The sequence below is a fragment of the Camelina sativa genome, chromosome 13, assembly GCF_030686135.1.
Source record: "Camelina sativa cultivar CO46 ecotype springtype chromosome 13, ASM3068613v1".
NCBI classification, from domain to species: domain Eukaryota; kingdom Viridiplantae; phylum Streptophyta; class Magnoliopsida; order Brassicales; family Brassicaceae; genus Camelina; species Camelina sativa.
Genome location: NC_141892.1, coordinates 6,866,162 through 6,890,019, shown reverse-complemented (window position 1 = coordinate 6,890,019; position 23,858 = coordinate 6,866,162). Strand labels below are relative to the sequence as shown.

Sequence of the window (23,858 nt, the reverse complement as noted above, 5' to 3'; positions counted from 1 at the left end):
GGTATTACTATTTTACTTATGTATCTTTAAAGAAAAAAAAAGTTATTTAATTTGAATCACAGAAATTTCATGCTTACACTAGTTGTGATCCTTAAAATTACTTACTACTACTACTGTACAGTCGATATTTAGTTTAGTGATTTCGGTTCTCCATGCATATCCGCTTCCGCTGCATATTAAATCAGTATGTGTTCAACCAAAAGTACAGTAGCTCAGTGGTTGCAAGTTCCATGCGCACGCGCGTGCGTCCAGGGTTCGAATCCCATTATGCGGGGTGCAACTAGTACAACTAGGGTACAACTAGGGTACAACCAGTACAACTACGGGATATGTGGGGTGCAACTGGTACAACTAGGAGGCTGATAGATACAACTAGATGTTCAATTTTCTTTTAAAAATTGTTAGAAGGAGAATTTCGTCCTTCATTAAAGAAGGAGTAGTGAGAATAAGTGGAGGTAATGCAGAATGAAATTGAAGCAGAAGGGCCAAAGAGATTTTAATTCGACATAGACACATAGTGCAAGGTACATATTGATATTCAATCGTCTTACTAAGCTTGCAGAAGCAGAGACGTAAACTCAAAACTCGTATAACCGCAAAAACGAAGCATCAAGTTATGATCTCAACAATATGTGTATTTTTTTAGCCCAAACAACAAAAATGATGCTAATTTATGCTGACAGTGACAAGTCTTTTCTTCTTTCATGTTTTTGTATTTCTAGTCTCTTCTTCACTCTTCTTCTGCATTACATTTCTCACCTCCTCAAGGCAACTTTCAAGTTCCTTTAATTCTTCAGTGTCCGAGAAGCTCTCTGTAGCCTACACACATGCACACGTCAGCCATTTAATTCATTTCTCAACAGTAAGTATTGCGGGGATTAATATATGATTAAGTTTGGTTTTTACTTGTTTGATTGTGGTCTTCAAATGCATCTCAGCACTGAACAGTTCTCGTTTGCTTCCTGTGGACACTGAGATATCCATATAGACTCTACAAAGTTCCAATGACGCTCTCGCAAACTTCTTGAAACGCTCTTTGTCTTTCCACACTTCTGATCCCTGATAGAGAGTTATCGATATATCATCAAATGTTGCTCATAGATAAAAAATTGTGGCTTCGGGTAATCAACTAATCATCAGTCTTTAGATACCTGATATGATCGCACTTGTTTTAACAATGCCTCGCTGCATACCATAAGATCTCCTTTGATTCTACTCCATCTTGCATATAATCCCCAGATTTCAGATGTACTTTCTGTTTTGCAAATCTATAAAAACAAGCAAGAATCACATAAAGGACTGTACAGAGCTATATCGGATGCATACGCCAATAACTATCACTCAGAGAAAAGAGTACAAAGATTCATACTAGTTGTTGAAATGTTTTGCTAACCTGCTGAATAATTTTCCCAAGTAACTCTAGGTGGCGTTGAGTTTCAGCTGGTGTTGCAGCACACGGTTTTGTTTCCGTCCATTCATCTGAAGAACCGTCGATTTCAATCGATGAAGATGGTGATGACTTACATGCTGAATTCCTACTTTCTAATTCTGTCATTATACGGTCCAATAAAACAACATCAATCCTCTTGTTATTGCTCATTTTCAGTATCTGTTGTATAGCTTCGAAGGCCTGGAAGAGGAAAAACACAAAGATGAAACCAATTTGTGTAACTCCTAAGCTTAAATAAAACAAATATAGCTAAGGTTTTTCTAAAAGGGTAGAATAATTTATCTTTACTTAATAGCTGCATTTACCTGATCAATGTTTCCCACATCCATAGCTACATGACTGAAATTTTCCCACATCTGCCAGCTATCTCGCCTGTTGATACACAATATTTTTCAATTACTTGCTCTGAATTTCTTAGCTCAAGTAACAAAACGTAAAGGATAGAGGGATACTTGAATTTAAGCGCTTCTTTGAACGCAATGAATGATTCTTTGCTCCTTTTCTTTATCATATGCCTGCGATCACATATAATTACACATTCAGCATCATCCATTATAAATGTGAAACATAAGGTAGGTGAAAAATGAGTAATGAAGTTAGATAGTAAGGTATGTATGAAGAAAAAAAATAATTCTTCAGCACAAACAGAGCAGAATAGTGAAACTGAAATGCTTACAGACAAGCAATGTTGTTCCAAGCCTCCCCATTGTCGGGATCAAGTTGAACAGCAAAAGTGAATGCATCCAGTGCTTTCTGAACATCCCTGGCCTATGGTATCATGTAGGAGATGTTAAATTAGTATCCATCTCAGTCAGTACGAAAAGAATTTCAATGCTGTTTATCTAATGGCATTTCGAGTGGAAACTATTGCTACTGAACTATCGGAGAAGATGAAGTAAGATAGATACCTTCAACGCAGCAGCACCAAGAGCAAACCAACCATCAGGGTACAGAGAATTTAAAGCCATTGCAGCCTCCCTAAAGGACGAGAAAAATGAGACATCTCACAAGTAAAATTAGCCTGAAGGGCCAAGTTCACAAATCCATTTTCGTTCAAGAAAAAAAAAACAAAGGACAGAACCAAATAGTTCAACATACCACAGCATCTTCGACTTCTCAAAATCACCCCGATTGTATGCGCTGCGAGCAAGACCCCGCTGCAAGATGAAGATAATTAGAGCATGGACTAAGAAAGAAGGACATAAAAGATTTTTTGTTTTGTGTCTCAAATTACCTTAGCACGAACTGACTTATCATTTGAAAATTCCAGGGCTTTTTCATAACAGGAATCATTAATCGTAACATCACCCAGTGAACACCTGAAACCAATATTTATCATCAAAATTAATTTAGTGATCCAATACGATAATAACTTTCTAGTATAAACAAAATTATAAAATGATTATAAAATGAAGTGTCCGTTCAAAGCAGATACAGTAATTATGGCTCTTCACATCCATTTAATAACTAAGATATATAAACAACAGGAAATGAACAGACAAAGGGTACTATCAAAGAGAATACCATAATCTTGGGTCATTTGGCCGTTCCAGAAGCCGTGCATTGATGAGATCTACAGCTGCTGATTTCTTTCCAAGGAGGCTGAAATTTCACATCACTTGATAAGTTTTGAAACAGAACATGAAAGCCATAGTGGGAAAGGAAAAAAACAAGTGAAGCTAAATTCAACACAAACGCAGTATTCATATTAAGTATACCAGTAGCAGTGTATTAGATTATCCCACAATTCCAGTCTCTCAAATATTGTGATTGCTTCCCCAACCAAACCGCAACTCACCAGAAGCTCACCGTATTCCCTGTTGTTAAAAACAAATTGGAACGATGAATAAGAGCGCAGAAAACCCCGAAGAGTATTTGTACACGCACATAAATAGAATATCATACTTTCTCAACGCAGGAATAGTAGGAAGATGGACTGCATAGCATAAAGGGATCCGATTTGATACTCCAGGATCGCTCTTGTTAATAGCTCCAACCTGATACAGGAAAACTATCAGAGCAACAATAAAGGACAGAGTGAACGCTACAAAATGAGTGTATGAGCCAGGGAGATATACAATCCAAAAAGAAAACCAAAATTGATAATACGAGCGCTGTTCACACATACCAATTTATCCATCATTTCCAGGGCGCGTCCCTTTGTACGACCTCGAGTTGATTCCCATCGAACACGTAATAAGTCACAGAAACACCGTAGCTAATCCCATGTCCGAAGCAAAAAAGTCAGTCAGTTTGTTTTACTTGCATTGATTGTGACGAAATGAAAAACAAAACCAGTCACTTTGTAATTAATTAACTAGAAAGAATTGACACTTACAACAAAATATGTTGACTTTTGAGAATCAATTGCCTCAATATATGGAGCCATATCCCATCCTGCAGAAAAAGAAAAGTATTAGATTATATAATAAAAATAAAGAACATAGTTTAATTCAGTTCAACATAACTAGTCGACAGAGAGGCAAGAGCGGAAAAATGCATCTTCTCCTTCATGATCTTTGTGCTTATTTCAAAACGCCGTAACAAGAATTTTTAAGCTTTTTGAACTGCAGTCACAACTGCTAGTAACTTAATTGTAGGCAGAACCGCTAATAATCTTCTCTATCTTTCCACCACCTAAGCTCTTGATGGAGCAAAAAAACTCTGAGAAATAAACATTGCAAATACACTTGAATTTGAGTTCACTTACTTTGCATCTCATCGTGCCGACTACCCCTTTCAATTAGAAGGCACTGAGCCAAAATCAATGCCTGTTCAACAGGTTTTAAGGGCACAGACTCCTTGCCAGCTTCACTCTCGTTGTTCACTAGTTTGGGAGTCATATATACTTCAGGTGCTTCACCTCCCCAAGCTTCATAAGGTCCAACATCAGCTTTCTCAGAGGCCAACCTCACGTCTCCATTTGATGAGTTAGTATTGGCTATCAATACCATCTGTGCCTTTGGATCTACCTACAGCAAGATCAGGGGAATTTAGAATAACAAAGCCGAATATATAAAACAGAACAAAATATATCTCAGAGCTTACTTGGTGAATAGTACGGAATCCAAGAGCCCCAGAAACAGAGAACTCGATCCCTGCTGCTGATTTAGCAGCTTCAAGCTGCAACCTAACAATTTTACTCTGAATCAAGACCAATATACTAAAGCAGGAGAGTAGATAAAGGTCATGAAATGGTATGTAATGGCTATTGGAAATGAGAGCAGCAACAACTATATACATATGTGCTATACAAGCTCAATTTCGCAAGTACATGACTCGCAAACCTCTCATTATTTTCTTAAAAAGGGAACCATAAGGCGAAACCAAAGTAATTGGTCACTATCCTAGAACAAAAAATTATAAACATCTTAGATGTAGGCAAAGAAAATATTATCCCAATGGTAACTTACCGAGAAGGATCGATTCTTCCATATATATATTGCAGTACACATGCTTCCAGATGGATGGTTGACGTGATGGATGAAGCTTCGTCTTCTAGCAACTTGGTAGCCCAATAGCTTTTAACTTTTTCCAGTGCACCAAAATGGTCTAGAGATTCGGCCATGTAAACTTGCAACATCTCAAACAAAGATGAAGATTGCTCGTGTAGAACTCTTTGATGAATAAGTAAAACTCTGACAAGCCACCATGAAATACTCCTAACTTCAAAAGTTTTAGTTGCAGTTGTCGCAAACAACAAATCTTTCAACTTTAACAGCAGCAATCTAGCAAAAACTAAATGCTGCAGGAAAAGAAAGTAGTTTGGGTTACATAGAGTTTACTAGTTAGTACAAATAGAGACAGATCATGACTACTTCAGAGAGCTGCTAAAATATAATGTACACACATATAAGTTAATCCATGTACTAGCAAACAGAAATGAATGCTGCAAAGGCCTACAATACACAGCTTAGCCCCTTTCAAGGTTATTCGTATATAATGCAGAATAAAGAGCAAGAAAGATCATTCCTCTCAAACATTAACGTCCAATAAACATCAAACGACACTCTCTTAGAAACTCAAATAAAGACTGGGACAACAAAGCAGCTTGATTAAGGCAACAAACTTGAATAAGTAGTACCTGGAGATTTGAAAACTTCCCGAGCAAGTCGGAACCTACAGACATGAGCTGAATCTTAGCCCAATTCTCCCACTCAACCAAATCCTTAGTTTCTGATACTTTAAACGGTACTGAACATTTTGTTGTTCCTTCTGTAGAACTAACAGCTCAGAAACAAAACCAATCAAAATTTGCAAAACCAGAGTCCAAATTAATTTTCTCAATATTGCAAGTTCATGAAATGTTATGAAGAGTTAAAACTCGGTAACCCTACCCGGTCAAATTGCAACAAGTAAACCAAAAAGCAGATGCGATTGCTAAGCACATCAACAAAACAGCACGGCGAGCCTTATCGACTTCATCAGCAGAATCGTTCACCACGAACGATTCGACTTTGTCCAGAAGCTCCGAGTAAAATCTCTCGGCGGAATCAACTGTATCAACCAGTTCGAACTCAGAATCGCCTAGTATTAGCTTGGTAGCGTCGGAGGCTAAAGCTCCAAGATAGTCTCCAGCCTCGATTGAAGACAGAAGGGAGCTTATAAGAGTCTCGTGTGGATGAATACCAGATTGGGATTCATCGAGAGGAGGATCTGACGGTGGTGGTAAAGAGAAGGTGCAACGGAGGAGACGGAGCTCGTAGCCGCGAAGGATTTCAACTTCGCCGTCGACCATGGTTGTACTGGTTGGTTCTGGAGGTGACGGGAACGAACGAAAGAGGTTTTGTGAGGTTTTTCTTTTTGTAATTAAAAGTACTATGACATGACAACGGCGTCGTTTCACGGTGAACCATTGACTCGAATGTCTTATCCGGTTTGGTTACCGGGAAAAAAACCGCTGAAAATGCCGAACCGGTTAAACCTAGTTTAAAAATTTCTCCCCATTTTTGACAATTTTCATAAAATGAACGCTAAGCTATAGTATTATTTACTATTCAGTGTATGTGATTAAGATTATGATTTTTACTTTGTTTCCTTGTTAACGCAGCTTTATCAATTTTACAGATCTACCTTTCTCTTTTTGTATTTTTGTCATTATACAAACTTTTCTTGTAGGGAGAAAATAAACATGCACTAGACAGTCAAGATCGCATCAAAATATCCAATTTAGCTTAATCAAGTTTAGGTTTTTGTCATGCATATTTTACAAATTTTCTAAACAATTTCTTTGAAACTAGTAATGTATTTTCAAATATATTAATTCATGTTCTCAAGTTGGGAATTTAATATGTACAATTCTTTGTTAAGGTATGCGAGTACATTATAAATTTATACAGATGTGTGTGAAAGAGAAATATAAATTAAATAAAAGAAAAGAACAAAAAGATGGATTCATGTGAGGGAAAAGTGTAAAGAAGGGTATGTACAATTTGTTATATATACATGTGTTATATGCTAGCTAATGCTATTATATATTCGTATAAATAAATAATTAGATCTAGAGAATATGGAATATTTGCATAATGACATAAAAAGTGTATGATGGTGATGAGGAAAAGCTGAGAAGTGATGCTTGGGGGTTGGCCCATCTATGCCTCCAAGGATTTCTTCACATGCTTACAAGCTGGACCCACATGATGTTCCCCTTGTTCATCTTTTTATTACCTGTTCACATCTCTCTACACATTTGATCAAAAAAAAATTATCTATATCTTTTTTTTTGTTTACATATATGGTAACTGGTGAGCAAATATCCATGTACGATCAGAATGTACATATCAATTATCTATGTGTATAATATAATAACTCACACCTAAAAGTTACATGCTCACGAACGAGCTACATTGTGTCTCATTCTTGTTTGGCATGATTAATATCTACACAGTGAAACAATTAATATAGTTTTGTCATTTGTGTATAGTTTCTAAAACTAGAAAAACAAATAACAAAAAACTTCTGAAACACAAGAACATCACAAAGGCATGATGAGTAAGAGATGACCAAAACCAACCAAAACAAAGTAACCAAATAATAGCAGAAGAAAATTGTAGTATCATTGTAACGTAATGGAGATATGATCTTGACGACGCAATGGAGATGGCAAAACTTTCATAATTTACTGACTCAACCTAGAAATTAGATGATGAAAGACCACAACCTATGCCGAATTAAAGCTTAAATCAAACAGAATTTGAATTTCACGTTGAAATGGAAAATTATATTACGATGTAAATTATTTTGTATACATATGCGCCTGTGTGTGGGGAAAAAAATGCGAAGTGTTCTCTATAAGACTATAACGTTCACAAAGAACATTTTATATACATGCGCTGTGGGAAAAAAAATGCAAAGTGTTCTCTATAACGTGCACAAAGAACATCACTGAAGTAACAAAATGAGACAAAAAAACAAAAAAAAAATAGTTGATTTTATATATAAAAGAGATAAGATTTCATTAATTTATTTTTCAAAATAAAGATAGTAACGTATTATAAAAAAAAAAAAAAAAAAAAAAAAAAAAAAAAAAAAAAGAAGCTTAGTTAAGCACTTAAACTAATTGAGAGATGGTATCATGATCGGCAGCAATCACGAAGGAACTATAAAGGGATTCTCTCAAGTGGGGATAGGATACATATGAGACAGTTTCATTTCAGTTAGAAGCGCCGCCAAACATAAAGATCTGAAACAAGTCTCTATTGGTTAACCCAAGATTCGTTCCCCAATGTAACCAATGATTATCCGCCGCGTGTATTCATTCCAAACCGACCATACTTGGAGAAGAATGAGATTATTTGAGGAGACCACTTTGACGAAGAAACACGGTTTTTGCATTATCTTGTTTGACATATAAACAATTTTGATTATTGATGCCGGTTTTGATTAATACATGTTTATGCAATTAATATTCTTGCTTCATGCATATCTTCACTGTTAGAAAAAGTTTAATCAAAACTTGTTGGTATCCTAAAACCATGAAACATTAGAAACATAACAAATAATAGCATAAAACCAAAAAAAAGAGGTTTTATAAACATTTCGTATAGTATCATTCCCAACTAATTAAGTTGCTTTTGTGTAAATTGTATATTAGGTACCACCAATCGATTGTGAATCAAGAAAAAAGCTTCTTGAGTACAACCTATCTATGAATCTTGAAGGAAACGACACTAGGAATCAGAATGTGTAAGGAAAAACAAAAAGAGAAGAGAAAAGACGAGACAAATTGGGTTTTTTTTTTTGTAATTTTATATTGCAAGTTCCATATGCTATTTGAGGGTGGCATCGTCCCTTTCACTTTCCTACTAATTATTTCTATATGATTTTTATTTTGTCTTTCTCCTCTTTATCTATAACCCTATATATACCCTTAAAGCTCTCGACAACACAAACATTTGTCTTCTCTAATTTCTTCTTTCTTTTTTTTTTGAAAAAATCTCTAATTTCTTCTTTCTCTCGTGTCTTTGTATTATTTTCCCATTCTGTCAAATTACTCAATAAAAGTTATTTATTTCTTCCATAAATAAAGCGATCGGTCTTGTTAGAGTTTATCTCGTAAACAAGACTGGTCGTTATTGTTATATATCGTTTGATCAAAAATCATATATATTTCATTGAAAAAAAAAGACAATAGATACATGGCTCCGGTCTCATTGCCTCCAGGTTTTAGGTTCCATCCAACAGACGAAGAACTAATCACTTACTATCTCAAGAGAAAGATCAACGGTCGAGAGATCGAGCTAGAGATCATCTCTGAAGTAGACCTCTACAAGTGCCAACCATGGGACTTGCCAGGTAATAATGATTAATACACTTGTAGTTAGCTACAAATTAATCAATCTCTATATAGATTTTTTTTTGCTACGAGACCCTCTTTTGGTCTAAGAGCTGAATAGGTTCGAAAGATAGAGTGAAGTAAAGAATATGAATATCACAAGGGCAAGACAACTATAACATACGTTATTAACCTTGACCAAAATTCAGTACATCTATAATGGTTTGAATATTTTAATTGAATTGAAAACCAACGTAAGATTTTTGAAGAATAATACTATTTTTTTTGTAACTCTTCAAATTATATAACAAAATTAATCAAAATAAACTCAATGTTTAAATATTTTTTTATTTTTCAAATCAGTTTGGATTGCAATTACATGTGGGTGCAAAAAGAAAAGCCATATAGTACTATAGTAGTATTGATTAGAGCAGACGCAATTGTATGATTCCTTTTGGTCAAATCCTCAAAATGCTTTTCGTAAACCTCTCATGGACCACCACACTTTTTATGTTATTGTTTACACCTTTTGTACTTTAGGGTTTTTTTCTTCGGAGATAACATATTATATAAACGCTGTTAAAAAAAAAAAAACATATTATATAAACATATTTTATATATGATATACGAAACTAATAAATCATCGAAAGAAACTTAACTTCAAATGGCTTAGTCAAAAAGAAATTGTATACTGATATATATAATACAATATTGTTGGTCTCAAATTAACTCACCCATGAAATATTGGCAGGGAAGTCATTGCTTCCGAGCAAAGACCAAGAATGGTACTTCTTCAGCCCACGAGACAGAAAGTACCCCAATGGTTCAAGGACGAACCGAGCAACAAAAGGCGGTTATTGGAAAGCCACGGGCAAAGACCGACGCGTGAGTTGCAGAGATCGAGCCATTGGAACCAAGAAAACATTAGTTTATTACAGTGGACGCGCCCCACATGGTATTAGAACCGGTTGGGTCATGCATGAATATCGCCTCGATGAAACCGAATGCGAGCCTACTGCATTCGGCATGCAGGTTTACTTGCTAAACCAATATCATTAATCTTCTACTTCAAAGTATTAGATGTGCGTATTAATAATTACTAGAGAAGTTATTTACTAACAGGATTTTGTTCTATTATTTTAGGACGCATATGCACTTTGTCGTGTGTTTAAAAAAATAGTGATTGAAGCGAAACCAAGGGATCAACATCAGCAGCAGCATCAACCTTACGTCCACACGGCCTCGAATCTAAGTGGTAACTCGAGTTTTGACGTTTGTTCAGATCTTGAAATAAGTTCAAATACACATCATCAAGGTCTGCCTTATAGTAACTCTACCGATACACAACCTCGATTCGGAAACGCAAACTCAATCGGTGTTCATGATGATTGGTCACAGTTCTTGTCACAAGACATGCCTTCAAGCTTTTCAGGTTATGGACCATACACCACTCAGTCAAAGGTAATTAGCTAATACAACTAATTATAGTTTCTAGATCTTAATTATACACAATCAATTTTGCATCTTAATATGTTGTACCTATTACAGGTGAACACAGCATTGGAATGTGAGATGTTGCAACATCAAATGTCATTGCCACCATTGCGAGTAGAAAACTCGCCGGTTCAAGCCATCGATTTCTCCAATAGACTGATGAACCAAAACAGCGGTCAAAGCGGTTTCGACAACTTTACTTTTGCTCCAAGTAACTCCAACCAGTTCTATAACAACAACAACAACGTTGATGATCATTTGAGAAACATTGGAAATCTCGATGAACAATTGCTTGATGCCGGAAATTCAACTTGGATGAGAATGTCTAACGAGAATCTAAACCAGGTAACTAATATATATACACTACCATATATGATGATCATTGAAATGATTTCTCCATTTATTTTCTACATATATGTTCTAAACCCAACTATTAATTGTCGCAGAGTTTAATAGAAGGAGACGAGATTTTGCCAAGTTTCGAGCGTAACGATCCAGATCTTGAATATTATGGTGGGTATAATATATAAAAATCTAGCTTTAGAACTGAAACCACATCTAAAGATGTCGAGTAACGAGTATATCTAATCGTAAATAATTGTATATTTATTCTATTATTATAGGCGGATCTCGGGCCAATACAATCACTAACATAGAGATCGATGACTTTTTCTCGTTCGAGGACAACGTAGAGGACAACGACAACTCAAACATAACCCTAAATACTTCAGGAGTCGAGATGATTGAAGAAGAGACAATAGTAGATCATAAAATGCTCATATCTACACCGCAAACGACGGAGATATTATATTACCAAGTCGTACCGTCGCAGATATTGAAAATTCACATAAGCCCGCGGGTTCAAAGAAGTGAGGAGAGAGCAGCAGTAGTACTGTTAATGGAAGAAGACAAGAAGGATTCTTGGTTCCAGAAGGCTGAAAATGTTGCTAAGATGAGATTGAAGCAGATTAGTTTAGTTGCAAAACGTTACTACAAATCTCTTACCATTATTTTCTGATTAATTTATTACTTTTTCCATTAATTTGTATACTCACGATCGGAAAGAAGAGAGGAAAATACATACAATATATACTTATCGTTACGCATGTATACTACATGGATTGATTTTCATATTGTCATTGTTATATATAATTGGGGAGAGAAATTTATTAGTACGCATAATTTTATTTGATACCAATTTCTTCCATGATAAATAATCTTATAACATTGATGTTTGTGATTTTCTCTTGATTACTTTTTTTTAAAGAATCGACTTACCAAAAACATTAATTAAAAAAAAAAAAAGATCAATGAAAAAGAATAATTTTGCGAGTGAACCCGAAGCCCACCAAAAAAAATAAGGACCCAATAGAAATTTTATGAGACCGCCATTAGGGCTTCACGACATAAGCCTCACCGCAGCTATAAATACCCTTTGACTAAACCCTCATTACAACTCAAACAAAAAAAACTCAGCCGTCGACTTCTCTCTTCCGCCTAGATTTATCGTGTCTCTCTCTCTCTTAGGTTGTTAAGGTTTTTTTTTGTTTACATCTTAGAATATTGAGCGTCAATATTACTGATTACCACCGTTCTAAGTCCCATGTTCGTTGTGTATGAGCTGACGCCAAATCGTTTTCCCTATTTCTGTTATTCGTTTTGATGTTTCTTTGTAAAAATATCGAATCAGCTCGAATCTTCAGATTAGGGTAAATCTAGTAGTCTCTTTATAGTTAGACTAGTAAAGATCTGGCTCTGTTTTCACTGATTTGTCTTTTGTCAATGTATAGATTGGTTTGTGTGTAGATTAATAGAGGAGAAATTGGGAGGTGATGACAATTTCCCCAGATGATCGAATCTGATTATACTGAGCGAATAGAATTTCCTTTCAACAGAGGAAAGTCAAGCCAATGTTCTGATCCTTTTTCTCCTCTTTTTTTTTTGAATTGTAAACTTGTGTGGTGGTTTTGAAATAGTCCGTAATGGAGAGATGTGGAGGTGATGACAATTTCCCCAAATGATCGAATCTGATTATACTAAGCGATTATTATTTCCTTTTCAACAGAAGGAAGTCAAGCCAATGTTCTGATCCTTTCTCTCCGTTGCTTTTAAGTTATTTTATGTTGTGAACTTTGTTTGTCTCTATAGTGTTTGTGGTTTTACTTGTTTGTTTATTTTAGATCTAAAACAATATAGATTGGTAATATGGAGAAAATATGGAGGTGATGACAATTTCCCCAAATGATCGAATCTGATTATACTAAGCGATTTTTATTTCCTTTCAACAGAGGAAATCAAGCCAATGTTCTGATCCTTTCTCCTATATTACTTTGCTTTTGTGTTGAATTTGACTATAAGTTCTTTATAGATTAGGTTTCGTTTTTTTGTTATTTTTCCTGTGTTTTTGGTTGAATCTATTACAATATAGATTGGTAATACGGAGAATATAGAGGTGATGACAATTTCCCCAAATGATCGAATCTGATTATATTAAGCGATTTTTATTTCCTTTTCAACAGAAGTAAGTCAAGCCAATGTTCTGATCCTTTCTCCTTGCAACAATTTTTTTTTTCTTGAGCCTCTTTTTAGTCCAATGTTTTCGAAAATTCGTTTTGCGGTCGATGACAGAAACAGTTTGGTTGAATGTATTTGTGAACTGACCGAGACAGATGAACGGAGACTTATTCATATCTGTATTTGATTGAAGAACATCAAACCAAACTCAATGGGAATAGTACAAAATTTTACATAAATTAAGTTTATAAGCATGATTATCCCATAAATTGAATATTTAAATTATTTCATCCAAAGAGCCCAAAACAAATTAAAAGCAGACAGGCAAAGAATGCATACTGTATTTTCTTTCAATATATAAGCAAACACTTTTGCATTCTATGAACTGCAAATTGTCAAAAATATAATTTCAATGCGCATTCTTGTCCTGAATGACACAAATGTATGAACATATTATTTTCTTCTATTTTTTTTTTTTTTTAGAAAAGAGAAATATGTTTGATGCATCAGAAATGCTTTGCCACCATCAAATCCAAGATTTATGATCATAAAATATTAATATTTTGCTATTACTTTTTTGCAACTTTTTATTAGTATTTGCATATTTAAATTAAATATTAAATTATATTTATTATAGATAAATGAAAGTGTAATTTTGAAAAATATTTTCAATTAACTAAGATATTTTAGAATTAAAGGTAGTCATTTTGGAGGAAAATAAAGTAATAGGCTTTTTAAAGAAAACATAAAAGAAAGTAGGAAATCTAGTAATAGACTCAAATGGTAATCAATCAAAAAAAGAATATTTCTGATAAAAAGAAACTCAAATTATAGAATTTTTATTGGTTAAAAGTTAAAACACTCAAAAACTAATTTTTTTAATATTAGATAATAAGATTTCTTTATTAAAAAAATATAAGTAATTCTAAAAATAGAAGAAAAATAACATTTTTAGTCATACCCCACAATAGAATTAAAGAAGATGGTGATGATTATCCGATACAATGTTGAAGTTAGAGCACTACCATCCTAACTAAAACTTGGTACAGTGTTGGTACTTAATATTTTTTCATTTGTTGATTTCATAATTACATATTTAATTGAATTGATTTAATTCTTTGTTGATTTCATAATTGTGTATTTAATTAAAGCAACAATATCAACCTTGAATTTCATAATTAGTTATTCCACATTATCTTCTTAATCAATTTCTTAACCGCCGTGACTGAATCATCTTTCTTCTTCGAATCTTAAACCTTATTCTTTCTTACGAACTTGTACCTATATTGGTTTGCTTAGACCCTTCAGATTAATTCTCAGTTCTTTGTTGCGATCATAATTCATTTGAACCATTATAGTCAAAATGTTTTTAGGCAATTTCTAAGGTTCAACTGCGATTTAAAACAAAAAGTTAAACAAAAAAATTTAGAATTCGAATTAGGTACTGAATTAATCAACTCAAAAACCAATGTAGATACATGAATTTATATTCACTTCATACTTTGTTGTTTTTCACTTTGTATTTATCAATCACAATCGTAGAGAAAAAAGAATTGGATTGGAGAGAGATTATCGTAATCGAAGAGAAAAAAAAAATTAGATTAGAGAAAGATTATCATAGTGAGAGAGAAATAAAGAATCTAGAGTTTAACGAAGAAGAAATGATATAAATCTTATCAGATCAGGTTAATAAAACTTTAAATAATACTCCTTGAATTTTTGAGATACTATATATATATATATATATAATCTGCAATTTTAAAAATATTCTGCCACGTTTTATTACTATTATTTGAATTTTTTATTAATAAATTATGTTTATGAAATATAAATAAAAATTTTAAAAATTTTAATTTTAATAGAAGTAAGACATTCTAGAAAATAAACGTAGTCATTTTTTTTCGAGACAAAAAAAAACAATAATAGTAGACTTTTTAGAGAAGAGAAAAAAAATAAATCTAAAATAGAGTAAAAAAATTTCAGTAATAAAATATACAAAATATTGGTATTTTTCTTATACGGGTTACATGTTTTAGTATTAAGATTAGCACAATTAAACTGGGATTGACATTAAATTATTCTAGAGAGAAGATCTAAACCATATCCGATCACCGACTTGTCTCACATTTGATCCGGTTCAGCTCGAAAAAAAAAGAAAAAAAAAAATTCACGTTTAACCATGTTCAAGAAAACGACGTCGTTCCCACATCTTCATCACCTTCCCCAGCTGATTTTGCCGCCGTCACGGCGAAAACTACTTCTCGGAAAATACGACCGGAGAAATTTTTGATCCGGGGGAGAGATGGAGACATATCTGAAAAACAAGAAGTTGATAGCTATAGGTTTTCTCTTGATCCATTCCATCGCCATTCTCATCTTCACGCGTGGCTTTCTTCTCACTCGAACTGAGCTTCCTTTTCACAGTACTTGCTCCGACGTCTCTCTCTCTCCTTGCCTTACTTCTCCACCACCCCCAATTCACGATTCCAACCCCGATTCGCTCTCTAGCCACTCTAATCATACTCAGCCTAAATGTTGGACCAAACCTGTTGTCGATCGCGTCATCATCATTGTCTTAGATGCTCTCAGGTCTGCAGGCTTTTCAAAAATTGTTCGATTTCACAATTCCATAAGCGTTTCGTGATTTTGACTGTTCTTCGTTTTTTTTTCTTTTCAGAATCGATTTTGTGGCTCCGAGTGCTTTCTTCCCAGGTGAGTTGGAGTGATCTTTGTAACCTCTATGTATTGCCTTCTTACTGATTTTTGAGTATTGAAAACGAGAAGTAATTCTTTGATTGACAGAACCAAAGCCATGGATGGATAAGTTGACAATCTTGCAGAAGCTTGCATTTGCTAATGAATCGTCTGCTAAGATCTTTAAGGCTTTTGCTGATCCTCCTACTACGAGTTTGCAGCGTCTCAAGGTCCCAATTCTAAAACACTTTCTAGATTGGTGACTACATTTGATTGCTTCAGCTCGTTTCATATTATAGTGTGTGATTTCTTTAGCTGTGTGAACTCAGGGATTGACAACTGGAGGATTGCCTACTTTTATCGATGTTGGGAACAGTTTTGGTGCACCTGCTATTGTTGAGGATAATTTCATCAATCAGGTTTAGGTTTTTTCTAAACGAGAGTATTTGTTTTGTCATGTCACTTTTATTTGGGTAACTTGAATGGGTTCTCTCTATGGATAGTTGGTGCAAAATGGGAAACGGTTGGTGATGATGGGTGATGATACTTGGACACAGTTGTTCCCAAATCAATTTCAAAAGTCATATCCTTTCCCTTCTTTCAATGTTAAAGACTTGGATACTGTAAGCGATTACTATTTTGCTCTCTTATAATATCTATGTTCCCGAAGTAGCTTGACAGAGTACATATAGCCTTTTATGTATGTGTGCTTTTTTATAGGTTGACAATGGATGCATTGAGCACCTATTCCCAACCCTTTACAAAGATGATTGGGATGTTCTTATTGCGCATTTTCTCGGAGTGGTATGCCAACAATTATGTTTTGTCTTTATTTTTTGTCATCCTGCCATTTATATCTTTGACTCAGTGAATTTCAATATTTGCAGGACCATGCAGGGCACATATTTGGAGTAGATTCCAGCCCAATGATTAAAAAGTTGGAGCAATATAATTCAGTGTTAGAGGTAAACTTCTGTTAGCTTTTCTTGTTAGTTTCAAAAAGTTATTAGTACGCTATATGTAATCTTGTTTCGTTATCACTTTACTTGCTTCATCTAGAAAGTCATCAGTATATTGGAGAGCCAAGCGGGACCAGGTGGTTTGCATGAGAATACTATACTTATCGTAATGGGTGACCATGGACAGACATTAAATGGGGATCATGGTGGAGGGACTGCTGAAGAGGTAAGAAATAGGTTTTCTTCCTATACTCACTCGGCTTCAAGATTATCAATCCACCATTACTTCTAAATCCCTTTACAGGTAGAAACATCCATGTATGCTATGAGTACGAAGAAGCATACAACTTCGGTTCCTCCTGAGTTCGATACCTCATCTTGTAAACAAAACTCGGTAATTGTGACTTGTGAAAACATATTCCTTGGTGATCATAATATTTGATTTCGAGATATCTTATTAGTGGGATTTTATTTTGTTCATATTAATGCCAGAACGGGAAGCAGATTTGCATCAGCTCCATTGAGCAGGTCAGTATCAAATTTGGTTTGATGCCTTTCCTCTTGCTTTATGCGAACCTTTTTGCCACAATTAATTGTTTTGGGCTATTTGCAGCTTGATTTTGCGGCAACATTGTCAGCTTTGCTTGGGATATCCTCTCCTTTCGGAAGGTGCCTTGTAAGGGATCATTGTCAAATTTTCCTGCTTCTGTTCAGGAAAATAACCATCCTCGCATATTTATGATTTCTAACAATTTGTGCGTATTACTAATTTCAGCATTGGGCATGTCAACCCTGAGCTCTATGCTCTTGGTTCCAGCAACTGGGACTTGGATAAGTCTGAGTCAGGCAATTCTGGCACCCAATCGGCTGTTAAAGAGTGGATGGAAAATTACGTTAATGTTCTTTGTGTGAATGCTTGGCAGGTAACATGTTATTCAGATGGAAAACTTAAAACAATTTCTTGTAACGATTTTGTGTTTTTGGACTCTCACTTTCCAATTCCATTTATATGTAGGTGAAAAGATATATAGATGTTTATTCTAGTTCATCTGTTGTTGGTTTCTCTTCTGATGATATGGCGAGGATATCAGATCTATATGCTGCAGCAGAACAGAAATGGTCTAATTCTGTCAAACACATATTGATGGATAGAAATGGAGATGAGAACAGTACAAATATATCTGCCTTTAAAGAGCAAATTGCAGCATACCTGAATTTCTTCTCAAGCGTTGTTGAACTTGCCCGGTCTAAGTGGACAGAGTTCAATCTCAATCTAATGATTACCGGGTTTGGGATATTGGTTATATCACTCATCATTCAGTTCCTTGTTGTTTTCCATGGCGACAAATCTTATGCATTGGGTTCTTGGTTATCCACTGGTGCAGCTTTCACTCTCTTTCTAGTAACGATTCGTGCTTGCAGCTTTCTTTCGAACAGCTATATTTGTAAGTTTCAAATCATTTTATTCTTTAAAGGCTGAGCCTTCCTCTCTCTTTTTCTTTGTGCTAACAGAGAACTTTTGTGTCAATAGTGGAAGAAGGAAAAGTTGCAAACTTTCTCCTGGCAACAACTGGACTTATCAAGCTACGGTACTCTGTCATGAGAAAAACTATGCGGAAAGAAGTCAGTATTCTCTTACATGTCGTTTTTACTTTAACAATTACTTGCTGGGTAATAATATTTTCGATTATCTTGTTGCAGGCTGTCATATTTCTCGCTATGGCTTCTGTTCTCAGAGTTTCTATAGATATTGGGCTAACAAAGCAAGCTGCAACTTCTCAGTTTATGAGTAGTTCACCATCGTCGATGCTTGGGATAGCTCTAGACCTTCCAGCATTGACTTATGCGATTGAAATTGCACCAATTGTATCAGTGGTTATGCTCATTTGCGTGCTCTACATAGCGATTGCTAAAACACCCAGTGAGGGGATGTGGAAGTATGTTACTGTTGGTAGTATGATAAGCTACTTTTTGATAGCATTGCTCTGGGCATCAGAGAGCAAGATATTTGGTTTGGATGGTGTACTTCAAGTGACTGGAGGAAGAAACCGCATCCCTCAAACGGTTTATGCAATCGGATTGGTGCAACTCTTCCTTTTAGCTTATGCCCGTATGTTTTGCACAGGCGAAAAGAGGGTTTGGGCCACCAGAGCTGTCGCTCTTGTATCTGCTTGTAGCTCGCCAGTAATTCTGTTGTCGGGGAAGCAAGGATCACTTCTGGCATTAGCATATTTGCTTGCTGGTACTTTTCTCCTCTCACTTGATGGTTTTCAAAGCCAAAAGCTTTACAACAAAGATAGCAATTTAGATCACTAAGGTTTAACTCTGCTGTTATCTCTATGTAGGCTATTGTATAATGAGGCTGGAAGGTGTAGAGAGAATAACCCAATCAGATAGACAGGACAAATTCTCAAAACTAAATCCTCTCTGTGTGATGCAATGGAGTCTTCTTTCTATATGCATGTTTTTCGCCAGCGGGCATTGGTGCGCCTTTGATGGCCTCCGTTATGGAGCTGCATTTGTTGGGTAGGTCCAAGTTTCATAAACTCAGACTACAATGGAGTCTTCTTTCTATATGATGATGGTTTTGCTTACATCTTTTCTTCAGGTTTGACGAGTTTGTGCTTATACGACAAGCTATCCTTTTGACAATCGAAACTTTTGGATTCTCGGTCATCCTTTCTGTATTTGGACTTCCTATCCTCGTACCGATCCACTCTCAAACTCCTCAGGCTCATGGCCAAAAGCGGCACCAGTTGTTCCAAGTAAGACATCTTCATATCGATCCATTTTTCGTTTATTCTAGTAGATTCAGTGACAGTGTGATATAATCATTATTTTTTTAATCCTCATCAGATGTATATGCTCTTTGGAGTTATATCAGCCACTACAGTCACAGCTACAATTCTCTGCGTTACCATCCAGAGAAGACATCTAATGGTAAACACAGCAAGATTCATTCAAGCAAAGGTTTGTTGTGTTGTTTCTGTGACTTATAAACATAATTCTCATGGTCTTTGCAGGTGTGGGGTTTGTTTGCTCCAAAGTTTGTCTTTGACGTTGTTGGTCTGATTCTTACTGATCTCCTCATCTGTTTGGCTTCAGCTTACTATTTTTGATTCATACATGCAATTTCATGAAAGATGTAACAGTAGATTTTAGCACGTAGTTGTTTTTTTTTTATTTCTTTACGAATGTAATAACAATTACAGAAACCATTTTTTTGGCATTGATAGATTAGAAAAGATCGATTTCTATTCACGTTACAAATCTCCCATCTCGAGTACTTAAGAGATTATTCATCTTCTCATTACAATAAGAGATGCAATCTGCTAGAGTTCTCTTGTAGCTTAGCCTCCACTGCACGGACAATCTCCATTTGCTCATCATCCTGAAAGTTCTCCTGGAAAATTCTACATCTTTCCCAGAAAATCGAATAACATCCCACAAACGATTCACATCGAGAAAAGCGCGCATTTCACTGCCAAAAGCTTCTGTTTCTTTCTGCTCCAGAGGCAATTCGGGATCTTGGAGCTTGTCAATGTTATGAAGAAGCAGAGTGTCCTCTGAGACAGAAGTTGGCAGATCCCTCAAAACACTTCCACATATCTCTGACATCCACTTCATGACTAGAATCTCATTCTTCGCAGATATCTGAGATCCAGCGTAAACAAGACGCATCACCGACTTGTCACGCTGGCTCTGTGGGATCAGCCACAGTCGTAACGTTGATACAAGCGCAAAGGATGGCTTACCGTCTTGATGAATGTATAAAGAATCTTTAGGCCATGAAGAAGCTAGAGAATAAAGGCTGGTTTCTAGAGGAATGAAGACTCTGTCATTTGAGTTCTCTTCTAACATAAACCCATAATGCTCAAGAAGCTCTAAATTTGTATAAGTCCCATAACATAGAAGAACCTACACCCACAAATACAATCATCGCTCTTTAGTATCTTCTCTACTTATGCTTCCGCTTCATTAGTTTCGCAAGCAGCTATAGGAAAGCTAGTTAAGAAGAACTTGTACCTGTTCTCCTTGCTGATAATTCCTTCTTGCATAAAGACAATAAGCATTGGCATCTTCCTCGAATCCACCATCTGTGAGCCTTTCAGCCTGTGTCTCAACAACAGGTCCTGCTTCCTTCTCATTATTCCCAGTGGCGGAGCCAGTGACCAACCATAAGGGTCAATTGACCCTGGTGAAAAATAAAAAATAGTTGAATTTTGGTGTAAATAAAAAATTGATCCTTACCTAATAACACAATTGACCCAGGTAAAAATTAGTCCAACAAGATTATTGACCCATGTGAAACTATAATGTAGTTAAGCCTTATGAACAATATTAAGCCCAATAACACTCTTTGTAGATATATTTATATTGTTAAGCTCATTCCTATAAATTAACCTAAATATTTAACATCTAATTTGTTTTTTTTAATACACTATCGTAGTTTTTTTTTATAACACATTAACACTATCGGGAGTCTAAAAAAAATAAGTTAAATTTATGTATTTTTTTAAAGAAAATTATGACCCTGGTGAATAAATTTTCTGGCTCCGCCACTGATTATTCCTACACTCATTAGTAGTTGAAATAGGTTGCGGGAATGATGTCTGAATCGCACTCTCAGGACCTTCTGAGTTATTCGAATCATCTCCAGGAGCATCGTAGTTAAACAAGTCCCCCACAGGACACAAACACCCGGCACTATCCCATGGTATATGCAGCGTCCGTGAAGAAATCTTAAAACAGGAGAGTTTACACACAAAGCTTTTCTAATCAACTATCCTCGATTCCTCGAACAACATTCAATTGACAGATAAAAAGTATTCTTACAGTAGCAGAAGCCCAGAGCCACGCTTGGAAACTCTGAAACTTTGGCTTGAGATCCAACTCCTTCATCAACGTAACAGCTTCCTTCCACTCAGACTGACACTTAGCTGTGGCTTTCTCTGTAACCCAGACAGCATCTTCCACCTAAGAACATGATCAGAAAATCCCATTTTTTAGATACGAATTCACGAGAAACAAAACAAAACACAAAGAGTAGTAGTAGACACAGAACTTGTAAAGCTTGCTTCTCGAGTTCCCCAAATGTAGCCAAAAGATCATAGTCACGAGGTAAGTGCACCAAGTAAGGGTACCAAAAAGACTTCTTCCCTTTGCTCATTTCATACAATAAGCATACACTCAGTATCTGCACATTTCGACCATTGTGTGGGCAGGTTTTTTAAAGATATTCTCAGTTACAAAAACAGAACACATTCAAATAGTCAGAGACTAACAAAAAAAAAGGAGAACCTGAGTCGAAGAAAGTGATCCATGGAGATGAACAGCATCGTTCAATTTCTGATCTTTCGCGACTATGGATTCTGTAGTCATCAACGCGTTTCTCGGGACTTTCAAAACCAATTCCCCTTTCCTGAGCTCACGAGCAGCTCCCAATCCTCTCCTAATTCCATCAATTCAAGCAATGAGATGACAAGTTTATAAAGATTTAAACAAAAAAAAAATCGATTTTGTTTCTACGCACCCGCCGGCGAGAGAGAAGTCAGCGACGGAAAGGGAATGGCCGAGACATGAATCGCGAAATCGAGAAGAATCAATGGAATCTGAAATGCCAATATCTGCAGCCCAACGCAGGAACGTTTCCATGGTTTGGTGTTCTAACTCCATACTTCCCATTCTCCATCTTCTTCTTCTTCTTCTTCCTGGGGTTTTGATTCTCCTAAAACCCTGATCCAGTGAAAATTACGGAAATATCCCCAAGACAGTCTTTTGAAACGTGGCGCATTGACTTCACGTGCCGTGGACTTTATCAAACATATTCCAACAGTTGCAAGTTTTTTTTTTTTCAAATAATGGTGTTTTTTCTTTTTACCATCATCTTTTAAAACATCGTATCTATTAATTTTTGCATCTTTTCGTCGTATCCTCATCTTTCAAAAATTTATTATCTTTGCATCTTTTTGTTTCACACTTCTATGTTTTATACCTTTATATTTTATATCTCTTTGTTTATTATATATAAACTTTTATGGACTACAAAACAAGTTTCAAATTTATTGTTTTCAGAGTATTTTTTAAAATTACAAGTTAATAAATAAAAACAAAGAATTGTTTTATTGGAGTGTTTTTTAATTAATTTTCATCAATCTTCAATTCAAGGTATTTATATCTAATGTATTGTAATAGATATAATAGATTTATGAACTCAACGAACTAATGACAAAAGCTTACGAATGAACCTGTTAGTGTCTACTTATGAACTTGTTAGTGTCCATTTGGTTAAATACGAATAAAGTTCATTTATTCTCTATTAGATTATTATTATTATATGTGTGGACATATAGTTCGGAAAGAATATAACATTAATGATCTATAAAGACATAAACCTTCAGACATACAAAGTTTCTTTTTTCTTTTTTGTATTGTTCTATTTCTAATAAACCCAATTTTGGGGGTCAACTTTAATCTAACGGATGAGATTATTTCTATTATCTCATCTAACGGTTTAGAATTATTAATAATCCCAACAATTGCAAGTTTTTTTTCTTCCAATAATCGTGTTTCTTCGTCGTACCCCCATCTTTCAAAAATCACACCTATTAATTTTTACACATTTTTGTTTCACACATCTATGTTTTACAACTCTGTATTTTACACCTCTTTATTTATTATATGTAGATTTTTAAGGACTATTAAAACAAGTTTCGATTTTATTGTTTTATGAGTATTATTTTAATTTTAAACTTACAAGTTAATAAATAAAAATCAAAGAATTGATTGAGTGGAGTGTTTTTTTTTTAATTTTTATATATAATAGCAAATCCACTTTTAAGGGTCAATTTAAATGAAACGGATGAGATTGTTTTTATTGTCTCATCTAACGATTTAGATTTGTTAATGATCTCAAAGTTGCAATTTTTTGATCCAACAGTTGTGTTTCTTTGTCGTACCCCTAGCTTTCAAT

At 35.2% G+C, this 23,858-nt stretch overlaps 4 protein-coding genes, 1 long non-coding RNA gene and 4 other non-coding genes across 11 annotated transcripts; 6 read left to right on the top strand and 3 right to left on the bottom strand.

The window, feature by feature from the left end:
- Positions 1-483: 483 nt before the first annotated feature.
- LOC104738016 (uncharacterized) lies at positions 484-6,285 on the bottom strand. The gene is made up of 20 exons (XM_087481419.1): positions 5,788-6,285; positions 5,535-5,673; positions 4,864-5,195; positions 4,499-4,580; positions 4,161-4,422; positions 3,789-3,847; positions 3,579-3,668; positions 3,356-3,447; positions 3,169-3,267; positions 2,975-3,052; positions 2,685-2,769; positions 2,549-2,607; positions 2,359-2,428; positions 2,127-2,218; positions 1,903-1,965; positions 1,756-1,822; positions 1,394-1,630; positions 1,152-1,268; positions 907-1,059; positions 484-819 (listed from the first exon to the last, which is right to left on the bottom strand). The coding sequence occupies exons 1-20, from the start codon at positions 6,186-6,188 to the stop codon at positions 703-705; spliced, it is 2,694 nt and encodes an 897-aa protein (XP_087337545.1). The 5' UTR covers positions 6,189-6,285; the 3' UTR covers positions 484-702.
- A 2,392-nt stretch (positions 6,286-8,677) lies between these two features.
- On the top strand, positions 8,678-11,826 carry LOC104735760 (NAC domain-containing protein 86-like). The gene is made up of 6 exons (XM_087481418.1): positions 8,678-9,244; positions 9,976-10,256; positions 10,368-10,685; positions 10,773-11,063; positions 11,165-11,231; positions 11,342-11,826. Exons 1-6 carry the CDS (start codon positions 9,088-9,090, stop codon positions 11,734-11,736), a joined length of 1,509 nt encoding a protein of 502 aa, XP_087337544.1. The 5' UTR covers positions 8,678-9,087; the 3' UTR covers positions 11,737-11,826.
- A 715-nt stretch (positions 11,827-12,541) lies between these two features.
- LOC147929266 (small nucleolar RNA Z103) lies at positions 12,542-12,642 on the top strand. Its single transcript, XR_015579133.1, has one exon. It is a non-coding gene; the product is annotated as a small nucleolar RNA Z103 (small nucleolar RNA).
- Positions 12,643-12,710: 68 nt separating this feature from the next.
- LOC147929265 (small nucleolar RNA Z103) lies at positions 12,711-12,812 on the top strand. Its single transcript, XR_015579135.1, has one exon. It is a non-coding gene; the product is annotated as a small nucleolar RNA Z103 (small nucleolar RNA).
- A 122-nt stretch (positions 12,813-12,934) lies between these two features.
- Positions 12,935-13,034, top strand: LOC147929264 (small nucleolar RNA Z103). Its single transcript, XR_015579132.1, has one exon. It is a non-coding gene; the product is annotated as a small nucleolar RNA Z103 (small nucleolar RNA).
- Positions 13,035-13,085: 51 nt separating this feature from the next.
- Positions 13,086-13,754, bottom strand: LOC147929262 (uncharacterized). Its single transcript, XR_015578049.1, has 2 exons — positions 13,572-13,754; positions 13,086-13,409 (listed from the first exon to the last, which is right to left on the bottom strand). It is a non-coding gene; the product is annotated as an uncharacterized LOC147929262 (long non-coding RNA).
- LOC147929263 (small nucleolar RNA Z103) lies at positions 13,165-13,266 on the top strand. The gene has a single exon (XR_015579136.1). It is a non-coding gene; the product is annotated as a small nucleolar RNA Z103 (small nucleolar RNA).
- A 1,544-nt stretch (positions 13,755-15,298) lies between the features above and the next one.
- LOC104735758 (uncharacterized) lies at positions 15,299-20,155 on the top strand. Of its 3 annotated transcripts, XR_015578048.1 has the most exons (20): positions 15,299-15,821; positions 15,910-15,944; positions 16,035-16,156; positions 16,256-16,345; positions 16,430-16,549; positions 16,647-16,730; positions 16,814-16,891; positions 16,986-17,111; positions 17,190-17,279; positions 17,378-17,413; positions 17,499-17,554; positions 17,661-17,808; positions 17,901-18,172; positions 18,271-18,330; positions 18,417-18,508; positions 18,587-19,127; positions 19,231-19,411; positions 19,494-19,650; positions 19,742-19,825; positions 19,909-20,155. XR_015578048.1 is itself a non-coding variant. In XM_010455605.3 (19 exons), the coding sequence occupies exons 1-19, from the start codon at positions 15,535-15,537 to the stop codon at positions 20,002-20,004; spliced, it is 2,853 nt and encodes a 950-aa protein (XP_010453907.1). In that variant the 5' UTR covers positions 15,299-15,534; the 3' UTR covers positions 20,005-20,155. The 3 variants fall into 3 exon arrangements, 2 of the variants coding, with proteins under 2 accessions (XP_010453907.1, XP_087337543.1); XM_010455605.3 differs by having other exon boundaries at positions 17,901-18,330; XM_087481417.1 differs by having other exon boundaries at positions 15,356-15,821; positions 17,499-17,561; positions 17,901-18,330.
- On the bottom strand, positions 20,092-22,629 carry LOC104735759 (protein SET DOMAIN GROUP 40). The gene is made up of 7 exons (XM_087480543.1): positions 22,419-22,629; positions 22,187-22,337; positions 21,951-22,082; positions 21,722-21,862; positions 21,415-21,627; positions 20,912-21,070; positions 20,092-20,803 (listed from the first exon to the last, which is right to left on the bottom strand). Exons 1-7 carry the CDS (start codon positions 22,568-22,570, stop codon positions 20,144-20,146), a joined length of 1,608 nt encoding a protein of 535 aa, XP_087336669.1. The 5' UTR covers positions 22,571-22,629; the 3' UTR covers positions 20,092-20,143.
- Positions 22,630-23,858: the final 1,229 nt, after the last annotated feature.